This window comes from Ictalurus furcatus, chromosome 27 (genome assembly GCF_023375685.1).
Source record: "Ictalurus furcatus strain D&B chromosome 27, Billie_1.0, whole genome shotgun sequence".
Lineage (NCBI taxonomy): Eukaryota > Metazoa > Chordata > Actinopteri > Siluriformes > Ictaluridae > Ictalurus > Ictalurus furcatus.
This window is the reverse complement of record NC_071281.1, coordinates 8,453,627-8,472,861: the sequence shown is the minus strand read 5'-3', so window position 1 is coordinate 8,472,861 and position 19,235 is coordinate 8,453,627. Positions and strand designations below refer to the sequence as shown.

The 19,235-nt window shown below is 40.1% G+C and overlaps 1 protein-coding gene across 1 annotated transcript; it reads left to right on the top strand.

Annotated features, from left to right (window-relative positions):
• polr2m (RNA polymerase II subunit M) lies at positions 1-8,009 on the top strand. The gene is made up of 4 exons (XM_053616983.1): positions 1-775; positions 2,377-2,931; positions 4,184-4,391; positions 6,618-8,009. The coding sequence occupies exons 1-4, from the start codon at positions 681-683 to the stop codon at positions 6,753-6,755; spliced, it is 996 nt and encodes a 331-aa protein (XP_053472958.1). The 5' UTR covers positions 1-680; the 3' UTR covers positions 6,756-8,009.
• Positions 8,010-19,235: the final 11,226 nt, after the last annotated feature.

Sequence of the window (19,235 nt, the reverse complement as noted above, 5' to 3'; positions counted from 1 at the left end):
AAACAGACGGAAACAAAGCTAAAGTTTCAATAGAATGATCAAGAAGTTTACTGTATGTTGTTTCATGCCTTCCAGAAACTTCAGGAACGCCGAGATGAAACCACAGCGCCACCTGGAGGGAAAACAACCTCATAACAGAGCTCATAAAAACTAGCAACACGATACAATAATAACAACCAGCTTTCATAATACTTTTTGTTGGTTTCCTAAAGAAACACTAAAACGCGTAAAAATCCCAGCATAAAATGTTTAAGGGTGTGATGTAGGAGATATACAAATAGACAGGGGTTGTCCATTATGCTGTGGTTATTGTGTGTCTTTTATTTTGAAATAGATTTGTTAGGGTTCTAATCGCAACCTTCACCTAAACAGTTTCGAGTGGCTGCTTGAATACCAAACAGCGTTTTCATCCCTATATACGTGCACTTTCTAGCTTACGATATAACAGCCTATACACCCTACCTAGTGCAGTATTCTCTCCTCAGTTAGTGATTTAGGATTCGGCCTGATTAACTGCTCTGTTGCTCAGTTTGACAGTAGCGTTTAGCTTGTTAGCCATGTGTTTACCTGGTCGAGATAGGGATTTTAGTAAGATTCAAGACATGAATGAAATCGCTGTTGAAGTTTTAATTTATAGTCTGTTTTTAAAGTTTGGGCTTGGTTTAGTTTAGTTAGTTACAATGGAGCGCCAGGGTTTAATCGGTGACCTGGAGAGCAAGAGTAAAGAGCAGCTGTGTGAACTACTGTCACGGCAAGAAAAGTTACTAAACAATAAGTAAGTCACTGGACAGTGTTTTCAGTCTACCTTCCATGGTTTCAGTCTTTATAAACTTTATAAACAAATAAGTGTGTGATTTTTAGTGTTAACTTGCTTCAGTTTGAGAGCAGGCTGTGTTGGTGCTGTTTCCCGCGCCGGTGTTTTGTGTAGCTAACATTACTTCCGGTTTGTCTCTCCTGCTGAGTTCCACATTACCGCTTTAAGTGACGGTCCTCAATATAACCATGAAGGTGAACTCAGCTGAAGACAAACCGATGTCAGAGACTGGTGGATAATCATGCAAAACGTCTTACAAGAAGTTATTACTGCTAAAGGGGGCAATACTAGCTTCTGAGGCCAAGGGTGTACTTACTTTTACGCACAGAAGAGTCTCACATCTGTTGCTATTTCTGTCGAGTAAATGATTGAAAGATATTTTTCCTTGTGGTTTTGTTCAAGTATATCAACTTTTTAATAGGCACTGTTTCAAAGATGATTAAATGTCTGCTTGTCCATATATTTTAAAAAACAAAAAACAATTTCCATGGGGTGTAGTTATTTATTTTACATGACTGTGTATGTGTATATAAATTTATTTATTTTATTTTTTTTTTAGCCAAACTGTTTTGTTAAAGAAGAGTAGCACGCGCTGGAGCTCAGCCTCCATGAAAGCCAGTATTCATTATCATGGCCTCACAGATATATTACACAACGTCTAAAAAATTCCACGTCTCATGTGTTTGTGAGCTCAGCTGATGAGAAACTCAGTCCGACCGCATCATCCTGTAAGAAAGGTACCTCGTGTCTTTTGTACCCCCAGTTGGCCAGAAGTTTGAGGATGTTTCAGGTTAACAGTCTGTCTGGATCTCCAGTAATGCCAGTATTGGTCTGAATAACTAGTACTGCAGTCTACGTCACACGTTGTAAATCACACACTTGTATTTGTGCAGGATTTCTATTATAACTGCATCACCGGAAAATCGTAATTTATGTTTACACCATAAACTATTTAATATATGACATTGGTGTTAAAGCGATAAAGATTTGTACTGACTGGTGCACTGTATTATCCAGTTTTTAAATTATTTAAACAGTATTGTGTTGTCTGTGTGTGCAACCTTAAACTGTACTGTGTAATATGAATCACTTACAAAGTATACTTTTTTCACTCAAATGATTCATCTGGTTCAAATGGGATCAAGTAGCATACAGTTCTGTGTCTGGAAAATGTTTATTATAGCTGTTGTGAGACAATTTCCTTTCAATATAACTGCCTATTTTTTGTATCATGGTTTACAATAGCTTCACAAGATTTTTATTAAAATGAATGATTACACATTTAACCTTATCTGGTGTAGTTGGGTATTGACATTGATCGATAGCATGTCATTCTGGATATGGCTTCATCACTTTTTAGCGTACTGTGCATTATTTTTACTCTCTTAATTGCTAAGGAAGATGGAGCATAGCAGTTTGAGGCGTCCATGGTAATAATATTCCAGGTGTTGAATATAAATCTAACTGAATACTGGCACATGCCTAGTGTACAGTAGTAATGTAAATAGTATAAACTGTTGTACGAAAAGTTGTGCATGAAATAATTAATATTGTCTCTGCAGGCGGTTCGTTCAAACGCTTCCTGACAAAGGAAAGAAGATTTCTGAGTTTGTGGGGAGAGTCCGCCATGCTCTAGCAAATAAGGAAGAAGAAGAGAAGAAGCAGGCCAGCTTGGCCTCTGTGCGAACAGAATTTCAGGCCAGATACCAGCAGGCTTTGTCTCTGCGCCAGCATGTTGTCTCCACTGATGTACGTACTGCTAGAACAAGGCTTGAAGAGAATGAGGACTCGATGAATACAGAGCCATCCCACCTGGGGGAAGCTGTGGGCAGAGTGGATGGTGAAAACAGCTCCAAGTCCCTCTGTATAGACAGTCCCTATGTGAGACAGAGTACATCTGGAGACACAGCAGCATCCGGGAATGCAGATAGAGCTACAGACATGGATCTCACGGTGGCATTTGAACGGGTCACTTTATCCGAGGAGAGCAGTGTTCCTCCCAGAGACTCCACTAGAAATCCTTTCTTGGGCTCACAGCAGCAGAAGAAGCCACATTACATAGAAGTGTTGGAGAGATCAGACGTATATGTGACAAAACCTCGATTCAGGCCCAATCAGTGAGTAAAGATTTATGATGCATACTTTTGGTCTCTTTGATCAGCTGATGCACTTTGTAATTACCCATGTTGCTTACACAAAGATCATGTGATATCTTGTGGCTATCTTACATGTCATATAAATTGTCAAATATTTTTAAAGTCTTTAACAATTTGGGAAACCATTTGTTAACTAGCTCAGTTTGGAATACATTATTATAGCTAGGCTGGAGTTCTTTAGATAAACCTACAAAGTTTGCTAGCTAATCATGCAATCATATACAGTATGAAATAAAAGTAACTGGTTAGAAGTGCTTTCAGTATCCACGTAAGTTAGGTTGCTAGCCGAACGGCATAAATAGGATCCTTTTTCATATCTTGGTTACTAGGTGGTGGAGGCATCATGTTTTCATTCTGTCCATGCACCCATCTGAGATTTTGTAGGATTTATATGGAATTATCATTGTAACCACCAGATGAACTGACTAGATTTTGAAATTGATCCATGGTGACGGTCACTGGTCTTTCTTCAATACCTTCCTTCCTTCTTGAAGAACACAATATGGTCAAGGTTTGTGGACACCTGACCATCACACCCATATGTGGTTCTTCAAAGTCAGACTGTTGCCACAACGTTTAATGTCTTCGTATGCTGTAGCATTAAGATTATCCTCCAATGGAACTAAGAGGCCTAAACCTGTTCCAGCATGACGATGCCCCTGTGTGCAAAACAAGCTCCATGAAGACATGATTTGCTAAGCTTGGAGTGGAAGAACTTGAATGACCTGCACAGAGCCGTGACCTCAACCCCACCTAGCACTTTTGGGATGAATTGGAATGCAGACTACATGCCAGGCCTCCTCACCCGACATCAGCACCTGACCTTGCTAATGCTCTTGTGGCTGAATGAACACACATCCCCAAAGCCACGCTCCAGAATCTAGTGGAAAGACTTAGAAGATTGGAGGTTATTATAACAGCAAAGGGGGACTAAATCTATAATGGGATGTTCATCTAGAGCATATGGGTGTGAGTGGTCAGGTGTCCACATACTTTTGGAAATATAGTGCATATTTTAAGGGAATTTCAGGCATATTTCAGCAACAAGGACTAGACTTAGTTTTGCCAATTTTTATTATATTATATTGTTTTACTGTAATGTAACATAATTTACATTTATTCATTTAGCAGACGCTTTTATCCGAAGCAACTTACAAATACAGGATTAATTATATTTCTTTTCACTACTCACATCGTGTCTTATGTGTCTCAGAATCCCAGTGAAGTCAGCCTCTCCATCTCCTGGTGAGTCCCCTGGCCGTGTTACCCCTCTCAGTGCTGAGGCCCGGAGACAGAGGGACAGGAAGCACCTTGATGACATCACAGCTGCCAAGCTTCCTCCGCTGCACTACAGCCCTGCACAGTTACTGTCACTGGAGGAGTCCGTCACCCTTGCAAAGGAGCAGACAAAGAAGTATCAGGTATGGCTCCTAAGCTACTCATACAATTATACAATGCAAAGTGCTATTACCTACTTCTATATAAAGCTGAATAAAGCAGTGCTTTTTAACTGTATATAGGATCATGTCTGTAAAGGTTAACTCTGTGGCACAGCTTTGGGATTATACTGTCCATACAGGATTTTGCAGAGATTTTTGGTGGTTTTGTTGCACCTTTTTTCAAAATTTGCAATGCAACTTGCAGAGGTTTTTTTGTTTTTTTGTTTTTTTTTTTTCTTCTTCTTTTCAGAAAAGTACTTGAATTGGGAAAAATTGCAACTGCATGAACTAGTTTTGCATGGTCTTTCCCAGTGACCTTTATTGGTAAATAAGATCTTTTAGCTGTACTCGTGTTCGATGCACGTGAATCGATGAGGGCTTTGACCAAATGCGTGTTGTGATGACATCACGTGATGCGTCTTGGCCCAAATCTGCTGTAATTTTGAAAAATTACAAGCGCCTCCGAATGTTGCATAGTTTGCCTGATTTTGTGTTCGTTTCTGTGATTGCGAAATCCTTGAGGGACTGATTATAATGTTTATTTGCTTTGGCATACGACTGCTTCTTAATAGGATCATTATGAATTTTTTTTTTTTTTTTAAAAGCTAACATTTATTTGAAGTATACATACACTTTCATACATTACATTCATAAATTTTATACAGTGCAATACATTCATAAGCATTGCTTAGCTCGTACTTTAGATTTATTTAAAGCTTAGGTTATATCCAGGAGATGATATTAAAGGTTTATTTTGGTGAATTTTTTTTATTTTATTTTTGTCATTACATAAAAGACAGAACTGGCGTTGGGGTCAACTGAAAGTTACATTTTTATCCTTATCTTAAAGTTATCATCTCAACTTTACTATACACATATAAATACTGTGAAATCTGAAGTTTTCATCTGACATTTATCCTTTTGGAAAGTTTATTTACAACATCTACTTCTTAGAGTAATGTAGAATTAGAGTGGAAAAGAGTGTGGGGTGGGGGGGATGGGGGGGGTCTTCTTTTATGCTTTGAAAATTAACAGTATTTGGGTTTGGAATGACATAAGGGGAAGTAAATGATAACAGCATTTTCATTTTTAAGTGAACTATCCCTTTAACTTTTTGAGCACAGACCTGACAGGGACATACAGACTAGCATCAAAATACAATGGTTGCACACACTTTGGGGCGGGGGTGCTTATTGCCCAGAAAAGAGAATTAAATAAATACAAAAAATAGTTAATGAACTAGATTTGCAAATAATATATTTTTATTTTAATAAATGACTTTGTCCTAACCACAATCTAAAAACACACTTGACTCAAATCCACCCATTTTACCATGCTCTAGTTTGAGGATGATAAGTCTGAGGATAACTCTCCCACTTTTAGTTTTCTGAATCATTTTCTTAGATAAGTGAATTTACTGAAAGGCTAGCAGGAAAGCCAGGTAACCACATTAATTATATTCATTCATAACATGCACGCATTCATTGTCCATCTCCTGCCTAATATACTGAAAACGGTTTCATTAATGTTTCTTGTCTCATCACATTGACAATAACACATTACATTACATGAATCACGTAATTGTTTGCATCCCTGGATATTACTGTTGGTCGTTTTAACGTTTGCACTCTTTCACCGTTAAAACTGAAGCGTAAACAGTAAAGCTCCGCCCTCTTTGATTTGATTGGCCATTTCAAACATTTTGACATTGATGACCGTTGCTTGACCGCCGAGGCAGACCAGCCTACATTTTTTTTTTCTCTTTTTTTGTTACTTATTGTCATCCTAACAAAATACGTAGCGGTGCATAATTGAGTGCAGCAGAGCAGCATCAAAAATATCGATTTGGCCATATCTGATTATTGGGGGGAACGTGTCCCCCTCAGTGTCTATGGTGGTTACGGCCCTGCTAACATTTAAGGTCTGGGGTTGTAAACTGTTTATCTAGTGGTGAAGCATCAAAATGAAAATTCTTGACTAAAACCAATCACAGAAGCCTTATTATCTTTGCAATACTTGATAGTCTGTTTGCAAAGATATGCTATTAGTATGTTATGTACAGTATGTACTGTTGGGCCCGTTAATAGCTGTACACTTTTACTCTCGTAGGCATTTTTTTTCTGTTTTACCTCCACATCACTTTGGCTCAAGTGTCTGCCAAATTACTGAATGCACATCTGTATTTATATGTTTCCCAACATCTTTCAGGAGCTGCAAGCCAAACTGGCTGCCCAGAAGCTGACAGAGAGTCTGACTGTCAGTATGAACAGCTATAATCCTGAGGGGGGTGCTCTGGCTGCATGCAGAGAGGTACATGATGATGGGGCCTTCTCAGAGGAAGACTGACCCAGGAGACTGATCTTGTCTTAGCCTATGGATAGAGACATCTGGAGCTATATGATCAGCTTTTTTAATGGCCTTGTCTCAGGTACTTCCTTGAGTTGAATTACTCTGAGACTCTTAACCATGCTGTTCTGCAGATCATACTGCAAGGAACCCAATTCCGAAAACCGAATAGCTGCTACAGGAATGCGCTTTGAATAAAGCACTAGTCCAGTCGTTCTCAAATCCAACTCTGGGACTATGAGCTCTAAACCTTTGTGTGTTCCCTGCTTTAACACCTAATTTAGCTCAACAGGACTTTATTAAAACCTACGTGAGCCGAGCCGGGTGTTCTACAGAAGGGACCATCCAGAAATGACAACATTGGGAATGAGAAGCACTTCACAACTATGAATTGGTTTCAGAAATATGAAAACACGTTATACACCAGTTTATTCATATTTTTTTGCAAGACCTGTTTTGCAGCGTGAAGTAAAAAATAAATAATGTTGACAGCTTAAGTCTGTGATCTAATGTCAGTTTTTACAGTTGTTTTTTTTTTTTTTTTTTTTTTTTTAACTTGAAACCTTAAATGTGGAAGCACTTATTGTTATGACACATGAGCACAACAACTACTTGAAAGAAATTTCTCTTTCTGTGGAATTGTTTTGTTAACCTTGACCCCACTTTGGTTTGATTAGAATGGCGAGTCAGCCATCTTTAAAGTGTGTGATTTTATCAATGCAGAAATCTGTGCCATGCCTCCCATGATTAATATATGCAGTGTGAAATACTGAAGCTTGAAAAATTTGGCCCAATTACTGGAGTACATCTGGAGCGCATTTAGCTCATGTTACAGCAGAGAATGGCAGTGCATGATGGGATGGCAGCAGACAGACATGACATATGGCAAATTCAATCCCCTCGCTTAATGTGCAGATAAGAAACGCCAATAACCTCAAAGCCCTCCAGCTTTCATTCACAGTAAATCTCTCCAACTCTCTAAATGTCAGAGGTACGTTCCTTTAAATAGGATTCAGTCTGGTGAGATGCTTTGTGATAACCTTTGCTGATTGCTGCCCCATGTGATGGTGGGAACCTGGCACATCTAGAACATTTGTGTTCATAACTCTGAGTATGACGAGCTCCAGAGTGCAGACATCTGATAATAAATATGCCATACATGTCTAGGAAGGATCTTCTCACTGCTGGTGTTAATTAAAGCCCACCTTGCTTGGAGGCTGTTACCAATTACCAATTAAAGGTTGTTTGACATCAGCATTGTCCACGGTCACTCACGTATGTCAATTGAACCGAGCATTGGATCTAAAGCCAGAACCTTTAAGCTGTACGTTTTGGCACTTGTTTGTGCATGCAGGGAATTACACACCCATTCAGATTAATGAACCCCTCATGGGGTCTGCTAGTGATTTTCTCCAGCAGCACGTCCGAAATCACGTCCTTAGGGATTGTGAAAAACCTCTGGGAGGCAAAGAGGGGGATAAAACAATAGTATATAATTTCTCTGAATGTCTTTCTAAAGATGTGCCAGCATGGCATTATATCAAGCATGCATGATGTATATATTGGCATTGATCAGCATTTGAATTTAGCAGGGGAACAACTGCATTATTTTTGCAAGATTATGAAGTCTGAGGTCATTTTCCTTTCATCCACTAGTGATTTAGATTTTTTTTTTGGTCCTTTGTGGTTTTCAAAGCGTCTGAATTGAGGTGAAATAATGCAGTGCTGGGAAGTTTCAGAGGCTTCCTGTAGATAGGGTTTCACTCTATCTCCTTGTCCCAATTAAAACCATCTCTTTCCCTCTGCCTTTCTCTACTTGGACACAATTTAATTACATTTTCCAGGTTTCCCTGGCTTCTTTTATTAGTGTTTTGATTCATGCCTTGTCCATGAAGTATACACGTCAATGACTATTTAAATATCTAAGCCTCACAGGGGATCTGCTTTCTCGAGAAACCTCAGGCACGCTCACATTAAGTTTCCCTGACGTGGACGTGACTGTTTTTAAGAGAAAGATGCAGTGTTAACAATCCTCCCACAGTCTGCATTCCTCAACAAGGAAGGCCAAGGACAGAGATGCTCTGAATAAAACCCACTGCCCTTCACGACAGACTTCGCATCTCCCACATTGTGTTCTGTATTGTTTAGACCATGTGTTTGTGATGATAATGATGTACAAGATTCCAGCTAACAGGGTTTCTTATCGACCCATGAGTCCTCACCGCCATGTACAACAGCCTTATTATGTCATTTTTATCGCAAACACATTGTGCGTAAGTATATTAGGAACATCTGTAACAGATTTAAGAGGATACAGCTGAGCAGACACAACTATTAATGGTGTGTGATGCTTGTCGAGACGTTTTAAATGTTTTTGAGGAGACAGTGTAACCATTTTTGGAGCAGGATGCGCTGTAATTGGCCATCAGATGTCATTATTTGGAGGCTGCTGAAATGGCAGCGGTTGTATTTGGCAAGCCAGCGTACTATGCTTTTTGGAAAATGAGGTTGTTGGGATTACTGTGAAGAAGAAAATGCCATTCCAGCATCATGCACTCATGGGCAGCATAGCCGTGACTCTATATCTGCTTCTTCTTCAAGTTCATGTGAAGATTCAAAAATCTATTTACTTTCAAATGAATGCATAAATGAAAGGAGAGCATTGGTAGTTCATCTGTTCCAAGTGGTGGATGATTACTTTCTACATTAAACACTTCCTCTCACAAAACATACTAGCCAGATATGTTGCTTGTAAAGACCTTTTATAACATTTGGAAACTTTATCCTTTGATAAATGTTTATCATTCAATCCATAAGCAAATTCAGTAATTCTGAAATATGGAGCCTCCAGGACCGTGGTATGCATGAACACAAAACGTTTTCCAAATAGTGTGACAAAGGTAAGATAATAGAAATGAAACTAATGCATTAGAATGACGATAAGTGAAGCACAATACACTGGATGCTGTCTGATCATGGCCTGCTCCCTCCAAAGGCTACACTATGCACAAGTAAAAGAGAAGGATACCATGACTGTAGGGTTTGAAAGTAGGAATAGGAATCTACATTAATGTCATTTTTGAAGTGAAACTCAACCATCTCACAATTTAAATTCTCCACATTGTCAACACAATATGCACACTTCACTTAGTCTGATTTTGTTATAAACATAGACAAATGCACAAACTGTTGGCTGAGGAAGCAATAACAACATGTAACCTTTTGATGGTTTTAGTTACATTTCGCTATTATAAAATATTAGCGTTCATATTTAAACCTAAGCTACAGCATGTAACAATACAAAGAGGCAACTGTCCATCAGTTGGTTTGTCTCTTCAATAGCGACTTTTCCACCACAATGGATATTTCCATGGGTATTTCCCTTTCAAAATCCCCCGGTTAGACTTCGGTAGATAAATAAGCAGGTCATGACAAAAACCCCAGTTACTTTGAATTAGATACAAGCACAAAATATAAACTCGGCAAAAAAAAAGAATAGTCTATATTTTAATGATAATTTTGTAAAATCTAAATAAATGTTACAGATCTTTATTGGAAAGGGTTTAAAAAATGTTTTTCATGCTTATTCAATGAACCATAAACAGCTAATGCACATGCACCTGTGAAATGGTCCTTACAACATTAACAGTTTACAGACAGTAGGTAAGTAAGGTCACTGTTACAATAGTTTAAGTCACTAAAGAGACCTTTCTACTGACTCTGAAAAACACCAGAAGAAAGATGCCTAGGGTGCCTGCTCATCTGTGTGAATGTGCGATAGGCCTGCTGCAGGGAGGCATGAGGACTACAAATGTGGCCAGGGCAATAAACTGCAATATCTGTAATGTGAGACGCCTAAGACAGCACTACAGGGAGACAGGAAGGACAGCTGATCATTCTTGCAGTGGCAGACCACGTGTAACAACACTTCCGCAGGATCGGTACATCTGAACATCGCACCTGCTGGACAGATACAGGATTGCAACAACTGCCCGGGTTACACCAGGTACACACAATCCCTCCTGTTGTAAGGTAGGTCCGTAACAGACATCACTGCCAACATCACCTATGCGCACAAACCCACCTTCACTGGACCAAACAGGACTAGCTAAAAGTCCTCTTCACTGACAAGTCATAGTTTTGTCTCAGCAGGGGTTGAAGTAATGAACGTCACACCGAGGCCTGTACTCAGTCTGGAGAGGGATTGATTTGGAGGTGGAAGGTCCGTCATGGTCTGGGCAGTATATCGCAGCATCATCGGACTGAGCTTGTCATTGCAGGTAATCACAACGCTGTGCGTTACAAGGAAGACATCCTCCTCCTTCATGTAGTGCCCTTCCTGCAGGCTCATCCTGCAAGACAGAAATGCCAGTGTTCTGTCATGGCCAGCAAAGAGCCTGGATCTCAGTCCCATTGATCACATCTGGGCCTGTTGGATCAGAGTGTGAGGGCTTGGGCCATTCCCCCAGAAATGTCTTGAAACTGGCAAATGTTTTGGTGGAAGTAACATCTCACAGCAAGAACTAGTAAATCTGGTGCAGTCCATGAGGAGGAGATGCAGTGCAGATGCAGCTGATGGCCACACCATATACTGTGTTACTTTTTAACCCCCCCCCCCACCCCCCTTTGTTCATGGACTCATTATTCCATTTCTGTTTATCGTGTGTCTGTGAAACTTAAGTTTATGTCTTATGTTGAATCTTCTTATGTTCATGGGAATATTTACACATCTAAAGTTTGCTGGAAATAAAAGCAGTTAAAATTGAGAGGATGTTTCTTTTTTTTTCTGAGTATATACCATAACTTTAAAACCACATAATATTGTATAGGTCCCTAATAGGTCCCCCTTTTACAGCCGAAACATCTCTGACCCATCAAGGCATGAACTCCACAAGACCTCTGAAGGTCAGCAGCAGATCCTTTAAGTCCTATAAATTGTGATGTGGGGCCTCCATGGATCAGACTTGTTTGTCCAGCACATCCCACAGATGCTCGATCAGATTGAGATCTGGGGAATCTGGAGGCCAAGTCAACACCTTGAACACTCAAACCATTCCTGAACAATTTTTGCAGTGTGACAGGGTGCATTATCCTGCTGAAAGAGACCACTGACATTAGGGAATACCGTTGCCATTAAGTGGTGTACCTGGTCTACAACAATATTTAGGTCAAAGTAACATCCACATGAATGCTAGGACCCACGGTTTCCCGGCAGAACATGCTGTGATGCCCAGAGCATTATACTTCCTCTGCCAGCTTGCCTTCTTCCCATAGTGCATCCTGGTACCATCTCTTCCCCAGGTAAGCAACACACATACACCCAGCTGTCCACATGATTCCTGGGATTTTGACACACAACAGTCTCTAGAGTTTACACCAAATGGTGCTAAAAACAAATTAAAATTAAATTAAAATAAAAACAAAAAAAATTGATTGAGTGACAGTTCTGTGGGTGGAAATGCCTTGTTGATGATAGAGGTCAGAGAAAAATGGTCAGATTGATTTGAGCTGCCAGGAAGGATATAGTAACTCAAATAATCACTCTTTACAACCATCGTGAGCATAAAAGCATGTCAGCATTCACATCAAAAACCTGAGGTGGATGGGCTACAACAGCAAATGTCCACATTAGGTTCCACTCATGTCAGCCAAGAACAGGAATCTGAGGCTATCATGGTTACTGTAGTGAATGACAGAAGATATCTTTCCCTGGTGAAGAAAAACCCCTTCAGTTGGCCAGATTAAGAACATCCTTGAGGAGGCAGGTGTATCTGTGAAGTCAACAATCAAGAGAAAACTTCACCAGAGTAAATACAGAGGGGTTACCAGAATGATAGGAAGAGAAACAGCTCATGATCTGAAGTATACCACCTCATCTTATGGCTTGTGCATGTATGTCTGCCAATGGAACTGGTTCCCTTGTATTTATTGAATTATATTTTATCAATATATATTTTATTGTATAGGGGCGCACGGTGGCTTAGTGGTTAGCACGTTTGCCTCACACCTCCAGGGTCCGGGGTTTGATTCCTGCCGGGGCCATGTGTGTGCGGAGTTTGCATGTTCTCGCTGTGCTCCGGGGGTTTCCTCCCAAAACCGGATCCTTTCCAAATCCTTTCCAAAGACATCCTTCCAATCCTTTCCAAAGACATGCATGGTAGGCTGATTGGCGTGTTTAAAGTGTCCGTAGTGTATGAATGGGTGTGTGAGTGTGTATGTGATTGTGCCCTGCGATGGACTGGCACCCTGTCCAGGGTGTACCCCGCCTTGTGCCCGATGCTCCCTGGGATTGGCTCCAGGTCCCCCCACGACCCTGAAGAAGGAGTAAGTGGTAGAAGATGGATGGATGGATTTTATTGTATATATTTATGACATGACTGCTGACAAAAGCAGCAGGATGAACTCTATAGGGTTATATTATCTGCTCAAATACAGCCAAAATCTTCAAGTCTTTGGGTGGTGCTTTACAGAGCAGATGGACAATGACCCGAAGCATACTTTGAAAGCAATCAGTGATGCAAAACAGAAGGCATGGTGCCCCAGAACAAGCAGGAACTGAAGACAGCTGTAGTAAAGGTCTAGCAGAGCATCACCGGGGAAGAAACCCAGCGTCTGGTGATGTCCTATGGGTTCCAGATTTCAGGCAGTCATTGACTGCAAAGTATTTACAACCAAGTATAAAAATTACAGTTTAACTGATTAAATGATTGTTGGTTTGTCCAATTACTTTTGGTTCCTTAAAAAGGAGGAACCACATATGCTGTAATTCCTATACTGCTCACCTGATTTAGATGTTAAAACAGAAAGTCTGCACTTTGAGAGCATAGTAATTTTTTTATTATTATTTGAGCTCTAATACTGTTATAGACTGCTGAAAAAAAAAATCAGCCATAACATTGACAGGTGACAAATACTGATTATCTTGTTACAGTGGCACCTGTCAAGGGGTGGGATATATTAGGCAGCAAGTGAACAGTCAGTTGTCAAATTGATTTGTTGGATGCAGGAAAAATGGGCAAGCATAAGGATCTGGGCAACTTTGACAAGGGCAAAATTGTGATGGCTAAATGACTGCGTCAGGGCATTTCCAAAACGGAAAGTCTTGTGGGATGTTCCCGGTATGCAGTGGTTAGTGCCTACACAAATTGGTCCAAGGAAGGACAACCGGTGAACCGGCGACAGGGTCATGGGCACCCAAGGCTCATTGATGTGTGCAGGGAGTGAAGGCTAGCTCGTCTGGTCCGATCCCACAGAAGAACTACTGTAGCACAAATTGCTGAAAAAGTTCATGCTGGCTCTGATAGAAAGGTGTCAGAACATACAGTGCATCATAGAGTGCCTGTGCTGACCCCTGTGAGCATCAGAACTGGACCATGGAACAATGGAAGAAGGTGGCCTGGTTTGATGAATCGTATTTTCTATTACATCATGTGGACGGCTAGGATATGTGGACATTGCATTTTGCATATTGCACTTTTCTGTATCAGTATTGCAAAGGCCAGTGTTGTAATAACCATAAATTGAAGCTGTATTGTGCAGGCTGACTCAGAGCCAATATCAGCTAAACTGTACAGTATATCAGATCATAATTGTCAATTGTGCAATCTTTGCAGGTTTCTTTTCATTTCAACAGTTGTGTGAGGGGAAAATAGTTTGCCTTAAGTCACTCTTGGACGCAATTTGGAAAACCATGCTGTTATCTTTTGAGGTTATCAGAAATTCTTTGTGAGTACATACAGTCCCCTCCAAAAGTATGGGAATGGCAAAGCTAATTATTTTGTTTTTGCTAAACACTGAAGATATTTAGGTTTGAGATCAAATGATGAATGAGATGATTCAGTTGAGTTCTAATCTATCATCTTGTATTCATCTTTTGATCTCAAACACAGATGCCTTCAGTGTATAGCAAAGACAAAAGAATTGAGCTTGCTGTTCCAATACTCTCAGAGGGGACTGTATATTTCTGTTGTGTATTAGGTTAGCCTTCTTCCACCTACAGGCTGATTAAGTGTATTTTGACAAGTGTTTGTAGTGCTCCTGTGTACTACTCACTTCTTTCCTCATTTTTAATTGTGGCTTTCTCTTTCTTCTACAAAAGTATTTTGTGTGTCTTGATAAGCTTGACTCAATCCTGTAATATTTCCATATTAATGTGGTTGCCCCTGTAATGGCTCTGTACTTGAACTGGATTCTGCCTTGTTTTTAGTTAACTTTAGTAAAAGTCTTTAACCAATGTGTAGAGACAGGAGATGGCAGCAGTAGCTTGATTTTCATGCCTGAATGGAGACCGCTTTAGAAAGCAAGGTGTGTTCAGTGTATGAGATGAGGATTACTCTGTTCCTGGAGGGTTGAGGCTTTTAAATAAGACAAACATTACTACATACACACATACATAACACAACATTTTCCTGCTGTTCACATACCTCTATTTTCAGGATTGCTTTAAGTAAGTCAGGTTGTGGTACATCCTACCACAGAGTTTACTTTTAGGGTTTGTGTGGACCCAGATACCTGAGATTTAAGGTTCACTGTGCATCTGGAGATTTGAGATTTTGTCCCTAAGTCTATATAGATAGCTAGGTCGGTTAGAGCTCGGGATGCTGTGTGTGGTGGGTTCTGCATGTCCACATGGGCTCCCTCTGGGTTATCAGGTTCCCTTCAACCTCCCAAAAACACGCCATTAGGTGAATTGGCAACTCTAAATTGTCCTTAAGTGTGAATGAATGTGTGTCTGCGTGGTTCATTGTAATGGATTAGCAGCACATCAGGGTGTGTCCTTGCCTCACACCCAGTGTTCCTGGGATAGGCTCCGGATCCACTGAAACCCTGACCAGGATAAAGCGTTTAGTGACATTGAACGAGTTGCCAGATTTTATTAAACCCATTCCAACTTGTCGGAAATGTTTTTCACAGCAATGCCAAGGTTCTTCAACCACATAATCTGAAGACATTTACTACTACAAACAATCTTTCATATAATGTTTATAAGATTTCTAGTAGGAAATAATTCTTCAGTTTTTGTGCCATCAAAAAAAATCAAAAGGTTCTTTAAGTAATAAAGAAATTGTTCTTTAAAGACATCATTCTGTCATCTTCAATTATAAGAATGTGGATTTTATTTATTAATGTGGATAATATATATTTTTTTATTACAAAATTTTAACATTTTTATTTGATTATCATCTTTTCTTTTCCATACATGCATGTACACTTGGACATATAATTTTTTCAAGGATTATGGTAGAAGATAAAAAATAATACTCTATATATCTGTACACTTAATAGTTGGCACACTTGAAAATGTCAGAACAGGATGAATAGCTGGATCAAAGCATCTGGAGACTGTATCAGATAAAACAGCATCTCTTATCTAGAGCTCTCCCTAATCCATGGGATATCCTACAACCACAGTCCACATCTGCGCCCGAGCAAACTCTGAGACCTTTGGATAATGATCATGAGAACACCCATTCTCTCTCCGTGTGCTTAAGAGGAGAGAGAGAGAAATTGGATTGTGGTTTGCGGAGTCCAGCAACGGCCAAGAAGCTGCCATCCTGCTATGTCTGGGCTGGCACGGGCAATGCTGAGGCCTGTCAAAAACTCATCACGGCAAGGAAGCCGCCACAGCAGGGATGCGCTGGGATGCCAGGGCACGGTGGGGGAGAGAAAGCAGAACCGCTTGCCCAACAGCATGGCCATAATGAGCAGGAAAATGCACATTCTTTTATTCATATTACTGTTACAACAATGTGCTTTTGTCTATTATTTTCCTCCCTCGTATTATTGGAGGCCCTTTTTTGGACAGCTGCTGGGGAGAATGTTTATTCCTTATGTTTGAGCTGGTTAGTGCATAGCACCAGAGAGAAGATCCATGCATAATGATAGAATAGCCGAAGATTCGTTTCGGTTCCCAAATAGCCGTTGCAAGCAACAGGGCTGCTCGGCTTGCTACATGTGTACATGAGCTCAATCTATAGCTGTCGCCGAGTGAGCCGTGATGAATCCAAAGTAATGCTGGCTTCGATTATTTTCATGCTATTCATGTGAAATCATGCTTCCTCATTAGTGAATGCACCAACTGACAAGCACCAGGAGTGTGAATTAGCAGCTACTCAGGGAATAGTGCCAGCCGTTCCAAATAGCACAGTGCTAACTTCATTTAAAGAGTCATGAAATGCAACCACAAATGTCAAATATCATTACAGCCTGCTCACGTTACTGTGTTCCAGGTGCGAGGGAGGTGGGCGGGCCAGGACCTAGAGGGGATTTGAGGGACAAGCTGAAGGTCAACGTCATTTGCTTTAATTCAAATACCTAAATATTTAAAGCTCTGTTACAGCGAGGGGTGTTTTGGGTTGTTGGGAATCATTTTGGAGGTTGTGAATGCGGTCTCAGCCCATTAAACCTTGCTGTTTAGGCCGTTTGTCCTACATCAGCAATAAAAGGGTACAGAACGATTGTGAGGCCTCGATATGGTGCTTGTTTATGTGCTGTAATGTTGTGCTCATGCCAAATCAGCACTGTGAATGCTGAGGCCTGGTGTTTCTGATTTCTCTGTGTTTGTGTGTTTGTGTGTGTGTGTGTGTGTGTGTGTGTGTGTGTGTGTGTTTCTATGTTTCTATATCCCTAGGTGCTTGATCACTTAATCAGTTTGTGGATCTTGAGGGTGTGTTGGACTCTTGTATCCAGTTGTTTATTTCTTTATATAAAAGATGTTTCTAAACCTTCATTATAAACATAGGGAGTGTAGGGAGTGTCTCTGCTCTTTATCTTGTTCCAATGAAGGAGGAAATGCTGTGGTTGATCTTCATCCATTGTACACAGTCGATATTAAAATTGGGAAATGGTGGCTGATATACAGGTTATAGACTGAAAAATTACAGTGGTCTTTTAAGATTATTACTTGTCAGACTCGAAGAGATAATTCCAAAAAACTTGGCCCAATCCTATAAAGTGCGATAATCCATTTTCCATGTCAGATTACACAATGAAGATCCTTTAACGATAGACCTGCGGTTAAAGTAAATTGCTATGTTATGCTCACTTTATCAATCAACATGATCCAGCAAAAATAGCTTCGCATAAAGAGAGAAATCTTTTAAAGTGAGCTTGAAGTAGTAAAGATATTTTTCAGTCCATTATTGTGTTATGTTTACGTCTCACTATTGCCATTATCATATTTATAGCTGTTTATTGAATTTCGTTTCCTGCTTTTTATTCCATCCTGTGCTATCCTCTTATTGGTGGCTTTTAGATCAGTGTCGTAGCAGTAGTCAGGCTCTGAGATTTTTATCAGTTATTGCTAACTCTGCCAGAACTTGTTAGCTGTTGGCTGTCTTTGGTTACAGAGGTACATCACATTATGCGTCCACCGATAAGTCTACCACCTCAACACATGAACAAATAACTCTTTTATGATGTGTGATTTAGCTTTTTTGTCTGTGACAGCAAAATTGGGCTGAAAAAAATGTACAAGGCTTAACCTTGAATTCACACCAGATGAGTTGCACAAGCACCGTGTCTGCTTTGCATGGAAAGCGCATGAAGTCCATCCGCCCAATTTACACCACACATTCTGCACGTGCCACTGACATGACAACACGCTGTATTTTTATCAAGAAAGCTAACACCCATATGAATAACAGTGGCAGTAGGGACAGCTGAGGTTGGATTAGCTATAATTACAACACAGCTCAATAATAAGTGACAAGAAGTAATGAGATAATGAGTGAATAATTAGCACTTGTGTGTTTTATTGTTACTCATGTGGGTCATAACCATACATTTTGCTCTGCAACTAAGTGACACAATCATCCTTATAGATAGACATCCTTATAGATTATGGTTTTAAATGGCAGCGTAAAGAAATTGAAAGTGTTCTGTCACTGTAATCATAAAGACCTCAGGATCCTCTCAGGATACTTATTCACAATGTGTATAATATAGGCTTCAACAACACTCTTAGTACTGTTTGCCTTTACTCTTCTACACTCTTCTACACACTGCTCTTCTCTTATGGTTTATAATCGCTAAACTATTCAGTGTCACCCAGAAGAGAATACTGTAGGTTCCCTTTGAGTCCTCTCAAAGCTTCTTTCTCATGTCCTCTCTGGGGGTTTTTCCTTGCCACTGTCGCCTCTAACTTGCTGATTAGGGATCTTAACCTGCATCTGGATTTCTGTAAAGCTGCTTTGTGAGTGTCTGTTGTTAAAAGCTCTATACAAATAGCTACTGTAAAACTGTGTGTAAATGCTTGTTAAAAGGTAAGTATATCTTTTTTGTGCATGACTGTTGTGAGAAATAAATCAATAAAAGCATTCAGTTTGAAGTGATGTTGAAAACTTGAGAATTCATGTATAGCCACATAAACTGTGAGGTCGTGTTCCATGAGTGACTTTTAACCAAAAATGATTTGAGTGGTTAACACATTGGGGTTGGGGGTTCAATTTCCACCTCTGCCCTGTATGTGCTGTGTTTACG